Below are 18,617 nucleotides of genomic sequence, written 5' to 3'. Positions count from 1 at the left end.
AGAGCTGCAGTTCAAGGCACCACTAGGGGATGCCTTGTTGATCAGTTCCTGAGGACTTGATGCAGAAACTCCAGAAGAGAAAAGTTGCGGGGCGCTTCTGAGATGCTTCGCCATCATTGTCTGTGTCTCGTCACGGCAAACAGCATATGCTTTTACTCGGTAATTTTCCTTATTTGACACTCTCATTATTTGGATATTTCCATGGTGTCTAATACAAGAATTTGCAATATTTTGTAAAATTTTTTTTCTCTCTTTGTAGTCAACCAGAGTCATTTCTTCTTTGTGATCATTAAAACCTGGCCTTTGGTAAAACCCATATCAGCTTTCTGGATTAGCCTTCAGTATCTCTATCAGGGATTGTGGAATCTTGAGGAAAGCAGAGGCACTAAGACAAAGCAGAAATTTTAAATGAGGTCTATGAGTTGTTGCATTTGTTCAGCAGTATGAAGAGAGGACTCCTTTATTAAAAGTCTACTTAATTATTTCCCATCTTTCACTATTAACCATGGAAAAGTAAAGTGTGAGTGGGTTTTCATTTGGGAGGAGGTTTGCTCTGGGTCTGTGCAGCTTCAGAATTTAAATCTCTGCTGATTTGTTTAATCAAATGTGTACCTATAATAAATTCTTTAAACACTGCCCTCAACTCAAAACTGTCTCGACTACAGAGCTGTCTTACACTGATACAGAGCAGGTATAAAAGCACCTGTACTTGTGTTATCCAAAGGAAAAAATACTTGGGGAACTTTTTACTTTTCAGGAGGAAAGGCTAAGCAGCAGATGTCCCTGTGTGACAAAGGGCTTTGTGAGCTTCAACAGATCAGGACAGAGACCCCCTGGGAGGGTAGGAGGAAACATGAAGGGGGCCCCCTGCAGAATTCTTAGGTTAGCTGCCAGAACTCCAGAGGCCAACTCTCACATATACGCAGTGGGACTGTAAAAGTTACAGGCTCAGCAGCTTTATGGTTTTCTATAGGGTCATGGGAGCTGTGTTCCCTTTTTGTTTGGTTTCCTTAAAAGATGAATGGAATGAGGGCTTTCCAAGACTTGGGGTAGTCCTCAAAATCTTAAGGTAGAACCTGTGGTGGTGAAAGGTTCACAGCCCAAGGGAAGAAAGTGAGAAAAAATGCAAACGTAATTGCTGAGAAGAGACCAGGTGGCCAGGGTGTAGCTGATCCATTCAGTGATCTCAGAAAGGAAATTGATTCCAGAAATGTACATGAACAAGCCACTTTGTGTAGATTATTTCTCCAGGCCTCCGGAACTGGGGGCATTATAGTCACTATGAATGTTGATTCCCATTACCAAAATAGGTAAGAAGACACCAGGGCTAAACTGTATGTCTGTGTACCACTCAGCAGGGTATTCAGCACAGTAAACGAGATAGTAGCCTTGGAGGAGTCCGTTTCCCTTGCAGAAGACAAAGCCTCTGAAAAGGAATACATCTGGAAAAGGCCTCCCTGTAGTGAGCAGTGAGTAAGCAAATGCCCTACTGGTCTTGGAAGATCTCCTGGGTGGGAGGGTGGAGGGTGGCTGTGGCTGTCTGTGAGGACAAGGACACTGGTGGTGGAGGTACTAGGGAGTTCTCATTGATGTGAGCTGTCTTAGAGCTGTTTGATGCCAAGCTGATTTCACCGTGTTATATTGATATTCTGCTACCTTTCTGAACCTTGGTTGAGTTAGTTATAGCATTGGTTTTCTAGGGTTTTCCAGGTATCCTATCACGTCATCGGGCTTCCCTGGTGGCTCAGAGGTTAAAGCATCTGCCTGGAATGTGGGAGACCCGGGTTCGATCCCTGGGTCGGGAAGATCCCCTGGAGAAGGAAATGGCAACCCACTCCAGTATTCTTGCCTGGAGAATCCCATGGAGGGAGGAGCCTGGTAGGCTACAGTCCATGGGGTCGCAAAGAGTCGGACAGGACTGAGCGACTTCACTTTTACTTATCTTGTCATCTGCAAATAGACATACTTTTGTTTTCTGAGTCTTATATCACTAGCTTGTTTCTTTTGTATACTGCAGTAGCTAAGAGACAGTGGTAAATGATGGTGGACATAGTGGGCATTGGGCATCGGGCATCCTTGTTTTGCTCCTGATCTGTGAAAATGATACTTTTGTTTCCTCTTTAGTAAAGTGCTGGCTTCAGTACTCAGGTTTTTTTTCTTTTAAAACAAAAACAATGCTAGGGAAACATCTTTTGAATCCTGTTTTCTTGAATGTTTTTATCAGAAATGAGTGTTGAATTTTCTCAAAGACTTTAACATTTGTAGATAATCATATGTGTTTCCTTGTTAAATCTATTAGTATGGTTCTTTATGTTATAAATGCCTTTTTGAAATATTCTTGAATTCCTGAAATAAATTCCAATTGGCATATTTTTATTATTGTGGTATTAAATATTGTTTGTTAATATTTTATTAATAGTATTCTTGCATTAATATTCATAAATGATATTATCTATAATTTTAAAATATATAGTATCAGATTGAGGTGACAGTGTTATACTTGATTTTATAAGATGCATCTGTTGGAAAGTTTTCTAATTTTTTAAGTTCTGGAACAATTTATGTAGCATTGGGACTATCTGTACTTTGAGTGTTTGGTAGAATTCCCCTGTGAAACTATCTGAGCCTGGTGCTTTTTTTTGTGGGGAAGTACCATAATAACTTTTGTTTCTCCTATGAATATTGGATTATCTAAGCCTTCTGTATCTGTTGATGTCAATTTTGATAAATTACATTTTCTCATAAAATTATCCATTTCATCTAGATTTATGGATGTATGTCCATTGAGGTGTGCAAATAATTTCTATACTTCTGGAAAATGTCTTTTGTTTTCTTAACTAGACCTGTAATTTTTCTGATTTCTTCCTTATCAATTTTTGCTTTTATCTTTATTATAATCTTCTTTGTGCTTTTTTAAATAAGCTTGAGTTGAGAATGCAACGCATTTATTTTCATTATTTTATTTTAATTGATAAGCACATTTAAGGTTCAGAATTCTTCCATGATCACTGCCTTAAATGTGTACTATGCAACCGAATATGTGGTGTTTTATTATTTTAGAAATTAATTTCAGTTTATATTTGCTCTTTTACCTAAGAATTATTTAATAGTTTTTATTGGTTTTATTTTTCCCCATTTTTAAGCTTCCAGATAGAAGAGTCTCTTGGTTTTCTTCTACAGTTGTTTTTATTTCTATTGCAGCCAGAGTGTGGTTTGTAATATTTCTACTTATGGAATTTAATGATGTTTTCTTTGTGACCGGAATATATGGTCAAATTTTTGTGAATGTCCATGTGTGTGTTTGAAAAGAAGGTATATTCTCTATTAATAAAGTATAAAGTTCTTTATGTATATCCATAAGATCTACCTTATTGATTATATTGTATATGTCTTCTATATCCTTATTTATTTTTGCCGTTAGCTTGTATTGAGAATTGTGTTTTAGTCTCTCACTATTACTGTTTGTTTCTTTGCATTTGATGTTTAAGTATATGTAATTCTGTTTGGAGTTAAATACCCCCATCCTTATAAAGGTGGTTATTTTTTGATACATGGATAACCATGTATATTATATCTTTATTGTGAATTATGGCTTTTAGCATTATAAATTGGCTAACAAGTCAAATTAGTATCTCTTGGCTTCAGTTGTACTTTGATAACAGGAAAAAAACCTCTGCTTTTTCTCTTGTTTCTAATCTCCTGGATCTTCTTTACTTATTCTTTTAGTTTTTCTGAATTATTGTGTTCTAAATGTGTCTTTGTATTTAACATAGAATTGGATCTTGCCTTGTTAGCCAATTTGAAAATCATTTTTTTAAAATTGGTGAAGTAGGCTTATAACATGTATTGATATGATTGATATATTTGGTGTCAACTTTGTCATTATTTTATGATACTGAGTGTATTATACTTTAATTATAATTTTCCTTCTTTATGTGAGATGACTTCTCTGTTCTTTTAAAAAGTTTCATTGGCATTTAGGAAGTTGTAGTTTTTGTTCTCGCTCATTTCTTTATATCAACTTTCTGTAGCGCCTTTAGTCCCGTGTTTTCTTACTTAAGCTTTCACTGTCAGGTTTGCAATGGTGTTTTTGACTTTCACCTACTACCTGTGCAGCAAGTGGGTTATGCAGCATTCCCATTTCTTCCCTGCTTTTCTCTCCATCCTCATCCCCATTTTTGAGCTGCATTTTTTCCCTTTAACGGAGCATGAAACATTTACATATTATTTTTCCTCTTATATCTCCATTTTTGTTTTTGTTCTTGAGCTATAATTAAATGTATCAAATGCTCATCATCAGTCCCTTTATGATGTGTCCCTAGTTAACTCTTGGCTGATTCTCTCATACAAAGTTTATGCCATAGGACTTGTGAATTCAGTTTTCCTTGAGTTTTTGAAAGTTTAGAAGTTTTTGTATGGCTTTGATATTTGAAGGACATTTTGGCTGGATATAAAATCTATGGTTCCTATTTTGTTTCCTTACATTCTTAAAAATGTTACTCCATTCTTGGTTTGCTTGGAATGGTGTTTTTTGGGAAGTCTGATGCTAGGATAATTTTCTTGCCCTTTTCTTCCCCTTGTAAATAATCTGGCATTTTAATCTAGTGACTTGATTTCTTTTATCTTTAAAATTTAAATTTTGCTAAACTATATTTTAGATTACCTTTCCAGGTCAATTTTTCCTTTTCCAACACAGTTGGCCCTTTCCTATATTTATATATGGGCCCTTTCCTGTATGTAGGAAATATGTATATATTCAGTTCTTTTCTTTCTTTCCTTTTTGGCCTTAAAAGTTTTCTTTGATTATAGTTGTAATTTTAAGTATTAGTTCTAAATCACTGTTTCGTTTTTCTATTTCAGAAACTCCCCTTATATACACAAAAGGTTTTTCCTGGTTTCCCTCTTTAGGCACTTTCTCTTTGACCTTTGTAGTCTTCTTAATCTTAATTTTATTCTTTTTGTTGTTTTTCTGTAGTTCTTTAATGTGGCTTATTAAATGTTTGTTTAACAATTCTCCAGTGGACACATTGTAATTTAACCTTTATTTCTGACATAGTTTTTCTCTGATTTCTTTCTTCAGTTTAGTCAGTTCTTTTATTTCTTCCTGTTCTTTGTCCATTTCTGGTTTTAGTTTTAGAATTTCTGATTAAAGAAATGCTTTATAAAGTATATTTAATTCTACTTAAAGTATTGTATTATGGTTTACTTCTGCTTTTTTCTGCATGTTGTGGGCAGGAATTTTGTTAGCTGCAATATTTCAGTTTCAGTTTTCTGGTTTGATATACTGCCTTTGTTATACTGAACATTTTGTGGAGAGGATTGGGAGTTTGGGGTGATTTTTCTCTCAGTTACAGTGATGCACAACTTCTTTAAAGCCTTTTTTTTTTTTTTTAAGAAAAAAAAAAAGTATTGGTAGCTTAAAGGTGGCCTCTCCTCCAATATCGTAGCTCTGTTTTATCTTGCAGGTCTTTTGCCCCTTTTTCCCTCCAGCACTCAGCCTCCAACGTGCATCTTTCCTTTTCTGTTAACTCTCTTTTCCTTAAGAAGTGATGCCTTCCCAAGACTACCGTCTTGGCTTCTGCACACTTCCTGGTCGGGTTATGATGGCCCAGTGTTTTGTTTTTTTTTTTAAGTATTTGCCTACTTAGAGTGGACTTTTTCTTTCTAGAGGTAATGTTTGCCACCGTTAGGCTCTCAGCGCTCCTTTTCTCTTTGGAGTCATTTTGAGCTGCCTCCATTCTTTGCAAAGGTTTCCTGCAGGAGCTCAAGAAATATCTTTGTTGGAGCTTGATGCTTATTTTTATACTTAGAGGTAGTTTGAAGTTAGTAGTATTCTCTCTCTCCCAATAATATAGAAGGTTTGGGTTGTATGCTGTTGTATTTGCTTTTCTGTTTCACCGTACAGTGTTTGGAGGATATGTAGAGGAATTCAAGTTTAGCTGGTCACCATTTTCTTCAGAATACCTGGTAATATGTATCATCTTTTCAGTACTTTTCTTTCAGAACCTAAATGTAATGGATCTTGTACAGAATAACTTTTATTCTTCACACTTGAAGTAAATAATTGTTTTCATTGAGCAGGTTAAGATTAGTTTTATCTGATTAGTTGTTTGAAATGGCAGTTTCTAACTGATGAATACCTTATGTCTCAAAATGTTACTTATTGACTGCTGAGCATGGGGTATTAATAGAAGATGAATTAGACTTGGAATCTAGGGACTAAGCCTTTGGTTACTTACTATTTAGATCATCTCTGGTCTTTATTTCCTCAGTTGTAAAATATGAGGAGGGTAGAAAATAAGACTTCTAAGGTGCCTTCTGGTCTGAAAATTTCTGTGAATTCTGTGAGTTCTTGTGAGCACGGAATTGATTTCTCATATGATAATATTATATATTATCAATAAATCTGTAACACAATCCTCAGAAATCTCTACTGAGTCATTGGTGTTTTGGGGGGTCAGCACATTCCAAGTGAGGAAGCAATGGCTGTAAGCCTTTCTCTTACTACCACTACCTTACTTCCTCTGTAGACCTTTGTATTACAAGCTAGGGAGAGGAAGAGATGATGTTGGAGGCATTCATCATGTGAAAAAAGGGAGAAAGAATTGAGAAGAAGAAATCCCAAGTGGCAGAAACCAAATGACAAGGAAAATTGGTCTTTCCAGTAGGCTTGGGTAGCTTCTTTTGGATGGGATGTAAATTAGAGATGCTGATATTCCTAAGTTGTCTCTGAAATAAAGTCATTAAAATACTGTTATAATTGATGCTGCCATAAAAGAGAATTGGTGCACTTGTCCTTCTCTCCAGAGCCTGCTTTCCTAACAGTGACTCCTAATTTGAGCATCTTTTGCAATCTGAAGAGTAAGGACTTCTCAAATCAAGTCCTGGTTTCTTCTTGCTTAAGAGTTCTCCTCTCAGTTTCTCTCTTTACTCTTGGGTTTCAGCAAGAAGAAAAGCAGGCTGCATGTTCAGCGCGTGCGTGTGCATATGTGGTCGCTTCAGTCTTGACTCTCTGTGACCCTGTGAGCTAGCCTGCCAGACTCTCTGTCCATGGGGATTCTCCAGGCAGGAATACTGGAGTGGGCTTCCCCCGTGTTGGCAAGCAGGTTCACCACTGTCTCCACCTGCACGTTCAGTACTTTTCCTTGTAAACCTTGACAGATAAATATCCAGTTTCATTGCTTACAAATTCTGCTTCTCCACACAACTCAGCTTGTCTACTGCTTTATAGTAAGGATTGCCTTTTTCCCAGTTTTCAATAACATGTTCCTCATTTTCTTCAGAATCCTCACCAGAAGTGTCTTTAATATTCATATTTCTACCAGCATTCTATTTATGATGATATGTTGTTTTCTCAGATGATACAGGCTTTCTCTACCATGCTCCTCACTTCCTCTTGAGTCTTCAGTGAAAGAATCTTTAACATTCATGTTTCTATCAATAATCTTTTTAAGGCAATCAGGGTTTTTCTGTTGTTGTTCAGAACTTCAGTTGCTGAGTCATGTCCAACTCTTTGCAACCCCATGGACTGCAGCACGCCAGGCTCCTCTGTCCTCCAGTTATCTCCCAGAGTTTGCTCAGATTCATGAGTCAGTGATATGATCCATGGAAAGGAGGCTTTTTCTATCATTCACCTAAAAATTGTTCTAGCCTTTATTCATTATCCAGTTCCAAAGCTACTTTCATATTTTTAGGTATTTGTTACATCAGCACTCCATATCTCGATACCAAAATCTGTATTAATTTTCTGGGGCTGTGTTAACAAATTTCTACAAACTAGGTGGCTTCAAACAGCAGATATTTATTCTCTCACAGTTCTAGGGGCCAGAGATCCTAAATGAGTTTCACTAGACTAAAGTGACGATGTTGGTATTGCCACGTTCCCTCTGGGTGCTCTAAGTGAGAATGCATTCCTTACCTCTTTCAGCTTCTGGTGGCTGAAGGAGTTCTTTGGCTTGTGTCCACATCAGTCCAGTCTCTGCCTTCTCTTTCATGTCACCTTTTCTGCTTGTGTGCATCAAAATCTCCCTCTGCTTCCCTCTTAAGGATGCATATGATTGCATTCAGGGCCCACTTGGAGAATCCAGAATCATCTCCCTGTCTCAGGATCCTTAGCTTAATCACACCTGCAAAGTTCCTTCTTAGTCAGATAAGGTAACATTCACAAGTTCCAGGGATTAAGTTATGCATGTCTTTTTAGAGGGCCATTCTTAAGCCTACCATAGATAGTATTGGATTATTATTTTGTGCTGTTTGATACAACCTGATTATTAAAAGTATAAACATTAGGAGACAGTAATGGAGTTCAAACTGGTTTGGATTTTCCCAAGTTGTACAGAAATCTCATTATGACACTTTTCTTAGGATTTGTCCTGAAGGTTGTATTTAGACCTAACTCATACTATACAATGCAGGAGACCCAGGTTCAGTCCCTGGGTTGGGAAGATCCCTTGGAGAAGGAAATGGCAACCCACTCCAGTATTTTTGCCTGGAGAATCCCATGGACAGAGGAGCCTAGCAGGCTATAATCCATGGGGTCGCAAGAGTTGGACAGGACTTGGTGACTAAACCACCACCACCTATACTATGTTGCACTAGGAGTCTTCTTGATGCTTTGATAACTAGCCATAATGTGCTTGGACCACATTACAGGCCTTTTGTTAATTAAACTTTGTAGCAGCTAGTGTTCAATATGCTGTCCACAGGTTGCTTGAAAGCAGCTCCACTATGTTAAGGTTTTTGGAGTCACTTCCTCTGCTGTTTTCAATAAGACTTCCTCTGTTGTTTTCTCATAACAGTTTCATTGATTTATAGTTCATATACCATACAATCTACCCATTTAAAGTATAATATTAACAGAATTTGAGATTCTTTTTTAGTATATTCATTGAATTGTGTGACCCATAATCAGTTTCAGAACATTTTCATTACCCTCAAAAGAAGCCCCACACTCTTTAATAGTCAGATCCCATTTTCTCCCAAACCTTTCAGCCCACAGTCTAATCTATTAAATGATTGTGTGTGTGTGTGTTTTGTAATCTCTGTAGATTTGCCTGTTCTGGACATTTTCTATATAGAATCATGCAAAATGTGATCTTTTGTGTCAGCACTCCATATCTCGATAGCAAAATCTGTATTAATTTTCTGGTGTCTGGTGTCCATCACATGTTTTCAAGATTCATCCATATTTGTAGTGTGTTAGCACTTCATTTTTTTTTTTTTTTTAACCACTGAATAATGTTCTTTTGTGTGAACAGAACACATTTTATTCATTCATCAGCTGGTAGACATTTGGGTTGTTTCTATTTTTAGCACCCTCCCCTTTGAAATATTAGCCCAATTGGGAAATAGGCAAACCAATCAGACAACTAGAGATTGAAAAATCAGCTTTATCACTGATAAAGATGATTACAGCAAAGGCTCCTCTTTCTCACCCCCTGCACTGCAGCTCTTTTCATTCCTTCTTCCTGCCTCCCTGACACACAGGGGCAGGATCTGCTCCAGTCACTTTACTTAAGTGATGAGCAGAGACTGTGCTTGGAGAACCAGCTCCTTCATCAAAACCATGTACTTTCTCTAGAGAAAGAGAGGGGAGGATGGAGCCTATAGCACAAAACTTCAGAAAGGGCAGATCACTCTTGTTTTGGGAGCCATCCTAGCTAGGAAACTGGAAGGGAGATGAACAGTACCTTCTAACACCGAGAAGACTGGCATTTTAGTTCTTACCTTGTAAATTAAAGCAAAACAGATTTCTCTTTGATTATGAATTATTAAATGTTTCTTCACATCAAGCATGTAAACAGTTGAACAAGTTAAATGATAGTACTTACTAATTCTAACATAACTTGTTGTCCTGTAATTTATAGGTTTCTCCACCAAATAAAGGAAGAAAATTCTGAGCTAATTAATAAACTATGGACTGATATTCAGCAGAAAGTAGCAACACAGTCACAAATAACAGCCTCTTCAGGAACTCCATCATCTGCTTCTCCATTAGGAGAACAAAAAGGTTTGGTTCCCCCACTGCATTATTTCTCCCAGAGTAGTAGCTTGCTTGCTTTCTTAAACCCAGTAATTTTTAAAGGAATGTTACTTGGTTTTTACTGTCTTATCCTGATTGGTAAATACTGATTGACTTGTTGATTGAAATGCTTAAAAATATTTTTGTTGTTCACTTGAGATTCTTTTGGAATTGTAGCTGCGTTGAATGCTACCAATGCTGTTAAGAGAATCCATACGAGGCTTCAACCTGAAGAAGCTACTGAGACTCTAGACTCAAGCTATGTTGTGGGACAGGTGCTAAACTCAAGGAAGCAAAAACAGCTGCTAAATAAAGGTTCAGTCTCTTAATTGACAGAATGGGTTATTATGACTCAGGGAACTCAAACAGGGGCTCTGTATCAACCTACAGAGGGGTGGGATGGGGAGGTTATACACATTTGAAAATAAATAAAATAAATTCTCTGTTTTGGAAGCATAAAAAAAAACAAAACAAAACAACTATGTAACTTGATATAGCTATCTTAGCTTCTTAGTACATGTCTCTCAAATTCATCCAGTCAGATCGTGCAGAGTAAGAGGTTGTTGAATGGTAGCCATTTAGTGCCTCCTTTTTTTCCATGGAACTCTAGAAGGGTGATTCTCATTCATTTATTACAGATAGTATAAATCTGGTTTAAACAGTGTAGATTCTTCATGAGAAAATGATGATACCTTCTGTAAAAAAACCTTTTATAAATTGTGAGCAACAGTCAGACGTTTTTGTAGTTTAATTTTTCCTGGTCTTAATGGGGAATGACTTCTGTCATTATCAGTGAAAAGAAAACCAGATTCACGTGCTCCTTCCAAACAGAAGAGTAGCGTGTTATCAGCCAGCACAGCCTCCACAGACTTAGCAAGTAGCAGTAACCCCAGCTTGGATGTCCTCAAACACATGATACATGAAGTGGAACATGAAATAGAAGAATACGAACGGTGGACAGGCCGCGAGGTCCAGGGACTCCAAAACAGTCAGGGTCTCACCGGCTTCACCCTGTCCCTCGTGAGCTCACTCTGTCGCCTGGTTCGGTACCTTAAAGAGGTAAGGTTATTAGCGTCTACTCTTTTAGTAAACTGATGGCAGAATTGGGTAGGTTTTTCCCCTCTACACTTAAATTATTGCGTTCTCCAAATAAAGTATTGTCAAATTTGAGTAGCTTTGTTTAAAATGCCTCAGCTTTGGATTATCTGTTGGAAGGGTTTATCCTCTTAATTTTCCTCTACATCCTGATAAAGATATGCCAGATAAGTGGTGTTGATTTTAGTTTGGTAAATAGGTAATAACTAAGTGATAATTAGTTAGGTCAATCTGCTATAAATATAATTATATCTTGTGCTAATAGTTAATATTACTGTTTGGCAGTTATAGATTAATTAAACTACTAATGATGTCCTCATTCTACTTCTTTTCTCTGCTTGCTACACCCACTTCAGTTCAGCTTGGTGAGTGGTATACTTGTGATCTGTAGACACAGATCAGGAAAATTCTTTTCTGATTCCTCGAGCTCCATTTTTCTTTCTCAAGACTGCTTTGGCTAGGGACTTCCCTCATGGTCCAGTGGTTTAGAATCTGCCTGGCAAAGACCCCACATGTCGCAGAGCACCTGAGCCCGTGTGCTGCAACTACTGTGACTGTGTGCTCTGGAGCCTGTTTGCCACAACTAGAGAGGGCGCTGCACAATCCCTGAGTTGCAGTGAAGATCCTGCATGCTGCAGCTAAGACCTGATGCAGCCAAATATGTTTTAAAAGAGATTGCTTTGGCTATTTGGGGACTTTTGTGTTTCTATACAGATTTTAAGATTTTTTTGTCTTAGATTTGCAAAAAAATGACATTGGTAAGTTGATAGAAACTATGTTAAATCTGTAGATTACTTTGGGTAATATAGTCATTTTGATAATACTGATTCTTCCAATCCAAGAACATGGTATATCTTTCTATCTGTTTGTGTCATTTTCAATTTCTTTTATCAGTGACTTATGGTTTATACAGGTCTTTTGTCTCCTTAGGTAGGTTTATTCTTAGGTGTTTTCCTCTTTTTGATGTGATAGTAAATGGAATAGTTTCCTTAATTTCTCTTTCTGATTTTTTATAGTAAGTATACAGAAATGTATTAATGTTATATAATACAACTTTACCAAATGTATTGATGAGCTCTAGCAGTTTTCTACTAACATCTTTAGGATTTTCTACATATAGTAGTAGTATTAGTCACTCAGTTGTGTCTGACTCTTTGTGACCCCATGGACTGTAGCCCATCAGGCTCCTCTGTCCATGGAATTCTCCAGGCAAGAATACTGGAGTGGGTTGCCATTCCCTTCTCCAAGCATCTTTAGGATTTTCTGTGTATAGTATCTTGTAATCTGCAAATCTGACAGTTTTACTTTTTTTTATCCAATTTGGATTTTGTTTATTTCTTTTTCTTCTCTAATAACCATGGCTAGGACTTCCCAAACTATGTTGCATAAAAGTGACGAGAGTGAACATCTTTGTCTTGTTCCTGATCTTAGAGGAAATTTTTTCAGCTTTTCACTGTTGAATATGATGTTAGCTGTGGGTTTGCATATATGGCCTTTAATATGTTGAGGTAGGATTCCCTCTGTGCTTGCTTTCTGAAGAGTTTTTATCATAAATGGATGTTGGATTTTGACCAAAGCTTTTTCTGCATCTGTTGAGATGATCATGGTTTTTATTTTTCAGTTTGTTAACATGGTATCTCATGAGGATTGATTTGCAGATATTGAAAAATCCTTGCATCCCTGGGATAAATCCCACTTGCTAACGGTGTGTGATTCTTTTAGCATATTGTTGGATTCAGTTTGCTAGTATTTTGTGGAATATTTTTGTGTCTGTGTTCATCAGTGATATTGGCCTGTAATTTTCTTTTTTGTTGGATCTTTGTCTGGTTTTGGTATCAGGGTGATGGTGGCCTCATAGAATGAGTTTGGGAGTGTTCCTTCCTCAGCAGATTTTGAAATCATTTCAGAAAGATAGGTGTTAACACTTCTCTAAATGTTTTGATAGACTTCACCTGTGAAGCCATCAGGTCCTGGGCTTTTGTTTGTTGCAAGTTTTTAATTCAGATGCTGTTGTATTTAGTGTGTCCCAGAGGTCTCTTAAACTGTCATTTCTTTTCATTCTTTATTCTCTTCCATGGCAGTTCTTTCCACCATTCTTCCAGCTCACTTATCTGTTCTGCCTCATTTATTCTGCATTAATTTCTTCTAGTGTATTTCTCATCTCAGTTATTATATTGTTCATCTCTGTTTATTCTTCGTATCTTCTAACTCTGTTAAATATTTCTTGTATCCTCTCAGTCATGCCTCCTTTCTTTTTCTGAGGTCTTGGGTCATCTTTACTACCATTGCTGACTCCTCTTTCAGGTAGATTGCCTAGCTCCATTTCACCTAGCTGTTCTTCTGGGGCTTCATCTTACGCCTTTGTCTGGAACATAATCCTGTGCTGTTTCATTTTGTTTAACTTTCTGTGTTTGTGGTCCCGTGGGGTTCTTGTTTATAGTTTCTCTTCTGGTATCTGCCTCCTAGTGGATGAGGCTTTTCTCAGAGGTGTGCAGGTTTCCTGGTGGGAGGGACTGGTGTCTGCCACTGGTGGGTGGAGCTGAGTCTTGTACCTCTGGTGGGCAGGGCTGTGTCAAGGTGTTTAGAGATGACTGTAGACTCAGGAAGACTTTAAGCAGCCTGTTTGCTGGTGGGTGGGGCTGTGTTCCTGCCCCGTTGGTTGTTTGGCCTGAGACATCTCACCACTGCCGCCTTCGGACTGTGGGGTGGAGCTAGGTCTTGAATCAAAGTGGTGGCATCCAGGACAGCTCACGCCAGTGAATACCCAGTATGTCCACAACCAATGTCCTTGTTTCTACAGTGAGCCACAGCCACCATCTGCCTCCCTGAGAGACCCTCCAAGACCAGCAAGAAGGTCTGGCACAGGCTCCTATGAAGTCACTGCTTTTTCCCCTGGGTCCTGATATGTGTAATACCTTGCCTGTGCCCTCCAAAAGTGACACTTCTGTTTCTCCCAGTTCTGTGCAGTTCCAGTGATCAAGCTCCACTGGCTTTCGAAGCCAAATACTGTGGGGGCTCCTCCTCCTGATGCCAGACTGGGTAGCCTGATGTCAGACTCAGAATTCTCCTGTGGGAGAACTTCTGTGATATAGTTATTTTCCAGTTTGTGGGTTGCCCACCCAGAGTTGATGGGATTTGATTGTTTCATGAATGCACCCCTGCTACAATCCTGTTGTGGCTGCTTCTTTGTCTTTGGAAGTCGAGTATCTTTTCTGTCTGTAGATGGTTATTCAGCAGTTAGTTGTGATTTTGGTGTTTTCATGATAGGAGGTGAGCTCAGGTCCTTCTACATCTTGTGGAGATCTATCTAAATTTGCTTTTTACAGATTTGTTTTACTGTCAGACTCGTGACAGTCTTAACATTCTTACATCTATAGGTTAGGAATCTCTAGAAGTGTACTTTTGACTCTCTGAACATATTACAGACTTAGAAGCATGTACGTTTTAGTTAATCACTTGTTTTATGAAGCTTAATCATTTAAACCTGTTTTTTATTTTTAATTATAAGAAACTTAATTTTTGAACTGGTGATATATTTACCATGGTATGCAATTCAAAGATAACAAAAGACTGTATGGTGAAAAATCTAATTCCTACCCCTGACTTTCACTTAACATGTTTACTTCCTATAGCCAACTATCGTTATTAGTCTGTCCTAGAGATGGCCTACATAAATTCTAGCAGTTGGTATATGTACTTCCTTCCATTCTCTTCTACAGAAATTATAGTTGATTGATTCTACACATCATTCTGTTCATTGTTTTATATTAAAAGAAAGGAAGGTGATAAAGCAGTACATTTTAATGAAATGTAAACCTTTTAATAAAAATATTTAATTCTTGTTACTGTCACATAATATATACTTTGTAAGTATTCTCTTCTTTGATAGCTTTGATTAGAAACTTTTAGTTTGCAACGTGATGCTATGGAGGGGAGTTTATTTGATTTTTTTTTTTTTTTTTTGGTAGAGTGAGCTCCAACTGCGTAAAGAAGTAGAGACAAGGCAGCGACTGGAACAAGCATTAGGTGATCATCGAGAGCTCATTGATGCGCTGACAGCTGAAGTTCTTTTCCTTAGAGAAGAAAATACTGCTACCCAGGTATTTAGATGAGATCCCAAACTTTTCTGTGTTTAGTCATATAAAGCATCTTTACAGATGTATGAGATTCTCTTCTAGTTGCCTTTGATTTAGTTGTGCTGGTGTGATTATATATCACTTCTTTAGTATCCTCAACAGTAACTTCTCAAGACCATTTATTATATTGGAGGTACTATAGGAGAAACTTAAATTATAAATAGTGTAGAAGAAATATCCTGTCTTTAAGAAACTTATATTTACTGGGGAAGATAGAATCTATGGTTAAACGATAACTACTGATATTAGAGTGGTTTATCCAATATGTGAAATGAGTGTTATGACAGCTGCTTTTCATTTTTAAATAACAGAGGATACCCTGTGAGGAACCCTCCTACAATATATGCCATTTAAAGTTGTTTATAGTATCTTTATTCATCTTTTTGTCAAACAGTGGTTATAATAATTACTGATACTTTTATTTATCAGCCACAAGAGACTAGGAAATCAGTAGTAGACAAGTTGTTTGTGTCAATGGACATTAGATATAAGACATGCAGTTTTTATTGATATATAGTTCACATCCCGTCTCTTTAAAACTGAAGGATAATTGTTTACAGTGTTGTGTTAGTGTCTCCTGTACAGCGAGAATCAGCTGTATGTGTGCCTACATTCCCTCCCTCCTGAGCCTCCTTCGCACCCCCACCATCCCACACCTCTAGGTCATCACAGAGCACCGAGCTGAGCTCCCTGTGCCATGCACGCTTCCCACTAGCTCGCTGTTTTATGCATGGTAGTGTGTATATGTCACTGCTACTTTCTCAGTTCATCCCACCCTCTCCTTCCCCTCTGTCCACAGTCCATTCTCTACGTCTGTGTCTCTATTCCTGCCCTGCAAATATATTTTTCAGTTCAGTTTTTCTAGATTCCATATATATGCATTAATATATTTGTTTTCCTTTTTCTGACTTACTTCACTCTATATGACAGACTCTAGATACAATTCACATACCATTTAACACACCTTTTCGTAGTTTGCAATTTGGTGTTTTTTTCTGTGACAGTACCATTATCTAACTCCAGAGTATTTTCATCACCCCAGAGAGAAATCCCACACACATTATCATTCACTCTACTCTCTTCAGCCCCTGGAAACCGCAAATCTGCTGCATGTTTTTATAGATTTGCCTAATCTGAACATTTTATCTAAGGGGAATCATGCAATATGTGGTCTTTGGTGTCTGGCTTCATTCACAGCACATCATGTTTTCAGGGTTCATCGTGTTGTCCTGTGTGTCAGTACTGCATTCCTCTTTCTTGCTCAATAATATTCTAGTCTGGGCTCTACCACACTTTGATTATCCATTCATTAGCTGAAGGACTTTTGAGTTGTTTCCACCTTTTGTGTCTGATGAATGAATAATTCTGCTGTGGACGTTCACGTACAAGTATTTGTGTGAATGTGCCTGCATGCTAAGTCTCTTCAGTCGTGTCCAACTCTTTGCGGTCCTGTGGACTGTAGCCCACCAGGCTCCTCTGCCTATGGGATTCTCCAGGCAAGAATAGTGAAGTGGGTTGCCATGCACTCCAGGGGATCTTCCCGACCCAGGGATCAAACCCAGGTCTCTTACGTCTCCTGCGTTGGCAGGTGGGTTCTTTCCCACTAGTGACACCTAGGAAGAAGCTCCAGTTGTGTGAGCATATGTTTTCCATTGTCTTAGGAAGATGGGCACTTTTAAAGTGTACTAATATGTTCAGCAAATCTTTATTGAGCACTTACTGTGTATCTGGCACTGTTCTAGGTGCAGGAAATAAGAGTAGTGAATGACCAAAAAATCTTGGTCCTCAAGGAACTTATATTCTAAATAAACTTTGCCCCCTAAAAAGTGAAGTATATTGTTAGTTAGATGGTTATTATGTATTATAAAGAAAAACAAAGCTAGTAAGAGGGATGGGAAGTGTCTGGGATGGGAGAGTATAAATGGGACGGGAGACGTCTGTCTGAGGAGATGAGGGAGCGAGCCTGCCAGTAGCTGAGCGAAGAGCACTCATGCAGAGGAGCAGCGAGGGCTGAGGTCCTGAGGTGGGAGCGTGGCTGTTGAGCTCAGAAGCCGCCGAGGAGACCAGGATGACCGGAGTGGGAGGTGGGAGAGGGAGCACAGGAGGAGACAGGAGCAGGGAAGTGAGATCACAGGGCCCTGCAGGCTGGGTGAGGGCTTGGACTTCTGTTCTGAATGAAATAGGAAACCACAAAAGGGATTTGGGCAGAGATGTGATCTAACTCAGTTGTAAGAGAATCACTCTGGGCGGCTGTTTTGAAATTAGATCAGAGATCACCGCCCTGTGTCTGTTTATGGTGACGTTAGTGTCTCAGGACACCTCTAGGCCAAAGAAATACCCAGCAGCTCCATATATTAAGTAGTTAGTGTCAAACAACTCAGTAAGTGTTTGTGCATCAACAACTTAGATGCTGTGTGGAAAAAAAAATACATGAAAACTGATGGAAAAAGTCTTTTATTTTTTTATTCATGATTAAATAACCACAGTTATTTACTAATGGAACATGTATACCTATTGGGCATTGTACAGCTTCTCATAGCCTGGAATCATATTGAACACCATCACTCTTATTTCCTGTTTCATAATTATGTTTATGCAGTGTAGCTTTTTTAGCATAGCAGCTACGGAAAACTCAGCCTTAGGAAGATATGGTACCATTAAAAGGAGTGTATCTTGATCTAATGTTGAATCTGTGAACACTTCGAGCTAGTAGGTCACCAGTACCTGGCAGATATGGAGCATCAGCAGTTTCCTTGAGAATTTAAAAATGTCCTGTGATGCCCCTGTGAGTCCGGACTGGTGCTCCAGGGTGCAGGTTGGGAGCAGTGTAGCACTAGACTGTAGGTGGCCAAACACAGAAGCAGAATATTACAGACAGGAGTCCAGAATAATTCAGGTGAGACACGGCAGCTTGGTTGAGGTGGTAAGTGGGATAGGCTGTGAAAAGTAACCAAATTTTGAATATATTTTGAAGTAAACCAGTAGGATTTGCTGATGGACAGGATATGGAGTGAAGGAGAAGATGTGAAAGAAGAGTCAGAGTTTTTGTCTGAGCAGTTAGAAGAATGGAGTTGTTATTGATGAGGTGGGAATGTTTAGGAGGAGTTTGGTTTTTTGTATTTTAAGTTTGAGAAGCCTATGTGAGTTCCTCATGGAGATGTTGAGTGAGCTATTGGATATGTGATGTGGGTTTTGGGAAAAATTTGGGCAGATATAAAAATGTTTACTATATATCATTCAACAGTCCTGTTAATAATGTTTCTGACTTCTGACCACACCTGACATTTAGCAAATGTCTGTTCATGTTGGAGCTATGTATGTCTCTTTGTATATATACAGTTGATCCTTGAACTGCACCTGTTTGA

At 38.3% G+C, this 18,617-nt stretch overlaps 1 protein-coding gene and 1 pseudogene across 1 annotated transcript in view; one reads left to right on the top strand and one right to left on the bottom strand.

The window, feature by feature from the left end:
- SPICE1 (spindle and centriole associated protein 1) overlaps positions 1-18,617 on the top strand; it is a 50,590-nt gene that overhangs the window by 18,639 nt on the left and 13,334 nt on the right. Inside the window, exons 7-10 of the mRNA XM_068974756.1 lie at positions 9,867-10,009; positions 10,199-10,336; positions 10,815-11,080; positions 15,085-15,216. Of these exons, the coding sequence (XP_068830857.1) occupies positions 9,867-10,009; positions 10,199-10,336; positions 10,815-11,080; positions 15,085-15,216 (679 nt within the window). The remainder of the gene's footprint in view (positions 1-9,866; positions 10,010-10,198; positions 10,337-10,814; positions 11,081-15,084; positions 15,217-18,617) is intronic.
- Positions 1,011-7,314, bottom strand: LOC138091230 (3-oxo-5-alpha-steroid 4-dehydrogenase 2 pseudogene; annotated as a pseudogene).

The sequence above is a fragment of the Capricornis sumatraensis genome, chromosome 1 (assembly GCF_032405125.1).
Source record: "Capricornis sumatraensis isolate serow.1 chromosome 1, serow.2, whole genome shotgun sequence".
In the NCBI taxonomy this organism is placed as follows: domain Eukaryota; kingdom Metazoa; phylum Chordata; class Mammalia; order Artiodactyla; family Bovidae; genus Capricornis; species Capricornis sumatraensis.
This window is presented reverse-complemented; position numbering and strand designations above follow the sequence as displayed.